The sequence below is a fragment of the Vigna umbellata genome, chromosome 1, assembly GCF_029865625.1.
Source record: "Vigna umbellata cultivar VRB3 chromosome 1, Vumbellata_1.0, whole genome shotgun sequence".
NCBI classification, from domain to species: Eukaryota; Viridiplantae; Streptophyta; class Magnoliopsida; order Fabales; family Fabaceae; genus Vigna; species Vigna umbellata.
In genome coordinates this window covers 53098221-53104502 of record NC_142165.1, presented here as the reverse complement: position 1 = coordinate 53104502, position 6282 = coordinate 53098221, and the positions used below count along the sequence as shown (strand labels likewise).

The following is a 6282-nucleotide window of genomic DNA, read 5'->3' as shown; positions in this document are numbered from 1 at the left end:
TTGTTTATCGATGAATTAATGAATGTAGATTTGGCAACGCAAGTGGATGAAGTGTTACAGAACTTTGATTTGAAATAAATTAGAAGAAATGTGAGTTTTAGGCATAAAATAGGGGTTTTGACCGGTTAAGTTCTAAAGTCATGGTTTTTGGGAAATTCTACAGTTTCGGGAACTGTCTTTGGACCATTTAAGACTTAGTTGGTCTTTTATTTTGCTAAAACCTGGTGGTAAGTGTTTTGTAGTAAGTGTCTAGTAATAAGCATCTAGTAGTAAGCGTCTAGTAGTAATCGACTGGTGATAATAGTCTGATAGTAAGCGTCTGGTGGTAAACGTTAGGTAGTAAGTGTTTGGTGATAAGCGTCTGGTGATAAGCATCTCATAGTAAGCATATGGTGATAAGCGGCTGGTGATAAGCGGCTGGTGATAAGCGGTTGGTGATAAGCGTCTAGTGGTAAGCGTCTGATAGTAAGCATCTTATGATAAGCGTCTGATGATAAGCATTTGATGATAGGCGTCTGATGATAAGCATTTGATGATAGGCGTCTGATGATAAGCGCCTGGTAGTAAGCGACTGGTGATAAGCGGTTGGTGATTAGCGGTTGGTGGTAAGCGTCTGGTAGTAAGCGTCTGGTGCTAAGCGTCTGGTGCTAAGCGTCTGGTAGTGAGTGTCTGGTGATAAACTTCTGATAGTAATCATCTGGTAGTAAGTGTGGTGGTATGTGTCTAGTGGTACAAGTTGTCCAACAATAACTAAGTTATTGGGAATCTCTAATCTGGGGTTTTGAACATCAGTTTTTGATGTTCTTTAGGTCGTTTTTAGTGTTTTAGACCCTTTCAGAGCTGTTGGTAAGGGTTTCTAAACTGTTTTCCTTGCCTAGTGTATATATCGAAAATGTGTCATTTTTTTTATCAAAACTTAATATATGTCTAATATAATAACAAATAAATAATAAATTAAAAAAATGACATATATATTACGTCTTAGTTAAAATATTTATTTTTATAATATATATATATATATATATATATATATATATATGAATTTTTTAAATGATTTAATTTTTGTTTACTTATTTTTCATATGTGCATACAAGAATTATGTGCTATTAGAAGAATACGTTAGATATATTATCATCATAAACCGTAACGTTTACTATGAAAGAATCAATTTAATGAATTTTGACTACAATGACAATTAAAATAATAAAAAATATACAAAAGTAAACAACTTAAATTTTGTAAAGATGTTTTTCAAAATAGATTTGTCAAAGAGAAGGGGGAGAAGGTTGAAACTAGAAACGTGTGAAACATTTTTCTTTATATATTAATGAATAAAATATTTATTTTAATTTTTAAAATGAAATCTTATTTGGTAGAAGAATTAAAATAACTTAATAAGATGAAAAAGGGTGAAAGAAGTCAACCCATAACGTGTAAGAGACACTAACTACTACTCGCGTTGCTTAAAAAAGGATCCCACCATGTTTTCTGCTCTCTTGGCTTCACGTTTTTCACTCTTCCACTTATTACACTGTCCAAACCAACCAAACAAACAAACGGTTAAAGAAGAAAAAAAAGAAACAAAAACGCGTGGACGTCAAACGCTTTTCTCCACCACAATTCATAATTTTCCTTACATCCGCGTCTGTAACACTTTTCACATTTTGAAAACAGAGCCACAAAAGAAGAGAAGACGGAGTAAACGACGGTGTTTCCAACCTTTAACTCTGTCATCTTTGAACTCAAAGTCAATCCCTCTTCTTTTTTTCTCCAGTTCATATCGGCACGATTACCGTTTCCGAACCGGAGAGGACGAGAGCATGGCCGTAGCTGATCCCAAGCCTCACTCCGAACCCAAGGTCTGGAACTTCTTCAAGCTTCCCTTTCGCCATTCCACCTCTGCCACCTCTACGACTTCGTCTTCTGCTAACCTTCACCTCCATCACCACCATCACCACCACAATCCTAACAATCTTCCCCTCGAGGGCTCCACCTCCCATACCTCCAATTCCGTTTCCTCCGTCGCCAGATCGCTTCTCCTAACACGACGTCGTCTCAAGCTCGATCCCTCCAACAAGCTTTACTTCCCCTGTATAAATTCGTCTCCCCCTTGAATCTTTTTATATGGTGGCTTTTTTATGGGTTTCTGCTTGCATGCAATAATTGCTTTCATCGTGATCTAATTTGGATATTTGGCTTTAATTTCTATTTACTGTTTTTAATTGCAATTTAGTAAAGGTGGTTTAATGCTCTAATTGGACTCTGCCATATATGGAAGTCTTTGGTTTGAGCGAAAATCATTGTCCCCGTACTCTCGGCATCGCGCAAAAGATGACGTTTATTTATTCTGTGTTGCATGTAGTTTTTAATGATGTACTTTCCTTTCTTGCTCGTTCATTTCTGGCTTGTTAGGTAACAGTGTTAGTAATCACAGTCCATTTCTTTCCGAAATTGAAAGCGGGCTGGAGATGAAATTTGGGGAAGGCCTTGTTTGGATAAATTTTTACGTGGACACGTAAGGAAGTCATGAAATTAAGAATGTAAATGAATCGAGTTTCTTTCTTGAGAAATCAACTTGTGTATTTTTATTTTGGGACTTGAAAGTAGTAAAATGAGATAGCTTATATAAAAGGAATTATGTACATAAATTGGTTTTTAGGTTAGGGGCATAGATGGAAGTTCAGTCCATTTTACTTATTTATTCCCCTCTCGTAAAGACTTTTGGAAAAGTTCTTTCAAACAGGACGATAGTAACAAAGGTAATTATTCAATGTTGATGGTTTTTGAGTATGCTTACCATCTTTGATTAAGTGCTAGTGGTATTCTAGGGATGGAAACTGTATATCTATAGTTTATTGCTTAGGTGGAAAGTCAAAAGGTGAAAGAATGTCCAAGAAAATGTTTGACATTAGTTCCAGGGCTAGTTTTGTTGATTTCAGTGTTGAAGATACTTATGATGGAAAGGAAAGTGATCCTTTTTCCTAATTTCAATTTTTGGTCCTTTATAATTGTTAAGTCGTTTTCCTTCAAATTGGTTGGACAACAATAGACTAGACTAGAGAAGTGTTCATCTTGAATTCACAAGTCTTGCAAACAAAATAGATGTGAGATGAATTGCTTTCTGAAGATTAATTATTTATTAGTTTTTTGCTGCTCTGAGTTTTGCATTTTCTCTGTATTAAGCATTTCATTTTTAATTGTAGCAACAATCTTAATTTCCTTGCAATGGAAGTTATTAAGTGCTGCTACTGTGCTACCAAACATTTTCCTCTCTTGAAAATGTTTCTTTTTTGCATGAAGATGTCAAATTTAACCACGTTAAATTTGCTAAGCTTTGATACCAATCACAAGTTACATGTAGTGGAAAGTATCAATGGTGTGAGAATCACAAAGTTTGAATGTAATTGGTCAAATTATGGAGATACAGGAGAAAATAAGTTTGCAATTCTCTTTGGCTCTCTTGGCTTCTCATGTGACTGCCCTAGTGGGTGCAGAAAGATGGACACACAGACTTCTCTTTGCTTTGGTGGCTTTTTATTCTATTTTTTTATATAATCGTTTCATTCCAATATTCAATATGATTAGTTGACTTACCTATTCTTATATTACATAACTCATTTCTTAGTTTCTTACTATCTTCTGCAGATGAGCCGGGCAAACAAGTTAGGAGTGCCATCAGGATTAAAAACACCAGTAAATCTCATGTAGCTTTCAAGGTATGAGGAAAACATGTCCAGCTATTATTTATTCCTGTTTTTATAATTTTATTTTCTCCATTTGCAATTTCTGAATTCTTGTTGTTTGAGGTAACTTCCATGATGTCTTGAACTAAACTATTTGCAAGAATCTTTTACTAAGTTACAGTTTTGCAGGAGAATAAGTCAGTAACTTATTGAGTCCCCCTATTATTCTATTAGTAATAGAATTAGGCTATCTGTTTTAACAAAAATTCTTTGTTTTCCATTTAAAATATGCATGTTTAGTTTCAAACAACTGCTCCCAAAAGCTGTTTCATGCGTCCTCCTGGAGCCATCCTTGCCCCTGGTGAGAGTATCATAGCCACAGGTAAATAATATTTTATTTCTGTCTATATCCATTCTTAAAACAAAAGATCATCATAAATACAAGGCCTATCTCACTATTTGTGTTTTTGCTATCTAGTGTTTAAGTTTGTAGAGCAACCAGAAAATAATGAAAAGCCGGAGAAAACTGGACTCAAATTTAAAATCATGAGCTTGAAGGTGAAAGGATCAATTGATTACGTCCCTGAACTGGTTAGTTAATTTTGTTTTGGCTGAAAACTTACTATTGCCATGCATAAGATAAAATGTTGTTGCTATTGATTTTAGTTTCATTACTACTGTTGTATGTATTTATTTTACTGCAATAAATTCTTTGTTCTTTTGGCTTAGTTATATAAAAATGGAGAAGGACAAGGTTGTCAAACTCTCAAGTTTACTCTTAAACTCTTGCAAGCTTTAGATCCTAGGTAGATGAAATGAGTTAACTCACTATCAAACTCTTTTGTGAGTTCACTCGGGTAAATTCTGTAAACTCATATCAACTCACATAAATAATCTTTCGAGTCAAGTAAGAATTAACTTTAAAATCAATGGAATTTTCCTATGGGGACAATATTTTATTTGGACTAAGTATCTGAAGAAATTTGAAATGTTTTCTCTTTAAGAACTTTTTTATGAATTTATACATGTAGATTCTCAAGTCTGAGTGTATGAGCATTCCATGAGTTTATATAGATTCTCAAGTTTAGCAACCTTGGAAAAGGATGTATATTCTCTTGTTTTTGTTAATTACTCTATGCATATAAGTTTTGTCCTTTTAATCATTAAAACTTTATAGCCTTTCAATAGATTCATGTAGATCCATGTTTGTCTCTCTCTCTCTCACATGTCATACAATTCTGCACAATCAAAATTGAAGTTCTTCTGTTGTATTTGCTCATTTCATTTCAGTCACTCTAGCGGCTTAAAATCTCTGCTGGGTGAACACTGTTGTGCCTTCAAAATACACTGATTCCCTGTCCTTTGCCTGATCCCTTTCTCACTGTCTGTCCTGATCCCTTGTGCCTTCAAAATAAAAAATAAACTGATGGACACTGATTTTGGTGTTTTAAAATATATTAAAAAGATTTTTGAAAGACCAACATCAGTGCATTGTTAATGTTCAGCAAAAAACAACACGGAAAAATCTAGTAGAGAATCTGGAGTCAGATATCTTCTACACTGTTTGAACTTATTCATTTGTTTCTAAAATGATTTACTTTTTCTCCCTGGAATCAGTTTGATGAGCAGAAGGACCAAGTAGCAGTGGAGCAGATTCTGCGAGTTGTTTTTCTAGATCCAGAGCGTCCTTGTCCTGTGAGCACCGAATTTATTTTCCTCACTGTTCATTTTTGTATTTTGAGCCAATGTTAATACTAGTTATACATTTCCCTTTTTCTTCACTTGTTTCTTAATATATCCGTTGCTTTACTTGGATGAGACATACAGTATCAACTATTGACGTTGGTATTTATGGGATGTCTGCATAGAATGTAATAAACTGATTGCATGCTAACAAGGATCGATTTTTTTCTTGTTAAGGCTTTGGAAAAACTGAACAGACAACTAGCTGATGCGGATGCTGCCCTTGAGGCACGTAAGAAACCTGTGGAAGATGCAGGTCCAAAAATTATCGGGGAAGGGCTCGTCATAGACGAATGGGTATGTTTACATAGCTTTCTATTAGAAGTTTTCCTTCGGTTATGTTACTTTTGGTAAATGCTTCATCTGTTAATAACCTATGATTATGTTTTCAGAAAGAGAGGAGAGAAAGATACCTCGCAAAGCAGCAGGGTGAAGTGGTTGTAGATTCTGTATAGGGCGTTGGTCTGAATACCTATAGGAAATGATATTGCCGCCAAGGAAAATGTTATATTAAGAGAAACAATTATCAAAATTACAGCTTTTTCTTAGAAAATTTTCAGGTGAATCGCAAATGTACTTTGGTGAAAACTATGCGTGTGTGTGTGTGATCTGATCATTATCTATGTAGATAAATGTCATTTTGTTTTTAGGCTCTCTTTTTTTCGTGGGAATAATTTTGATGGATTGATGTGAAATAGTTCTGTTCAATTTCTCATGTGATCATATTTGCTCTTAGCCTGTTTTGCTACAATTTCATTCAGATGTAGATGTGGCTGAGATTCTCGACAACTGAAGATAGTAAGATATTGATTTTAGTATTTTCGTATTAGCCATAAAGTAGGTAATAATGTTTCAT

The 6282-nt window shown here is 34.6% G+C and overlaps 1 protein-coding gene across 1 annotated transcript; it reads left to right on the top strand.

Moving 5' to 3' along the window:
- Positions 1–1589: 1589 nt before the first annotated feature.
- Positions 1590–6075, top strand: LOC124832853 (vesicle-associated protein 4-2-like). Its single transcript, XM_047307171.2, has 7 exons — positions 1590–2091; positions 3646–3716; positions 3984–4065; positions 4162–4274; positions 5301–5378; positions 5604–5723; positions 5819–6075. Exons 1-7 carry the CDS (start codon positions 1821–1823, stop codon positions 5879–5881), a joined length of 798 nt encoding a protein of 265 aa, XP_047163127.1. The 5' UTR covers positions 1590–1820; the 3' UTR covers positions 5882–6075.
- The last annotated feature ends 207 nt before the right edge of the window (positions 6076–6282 follow it).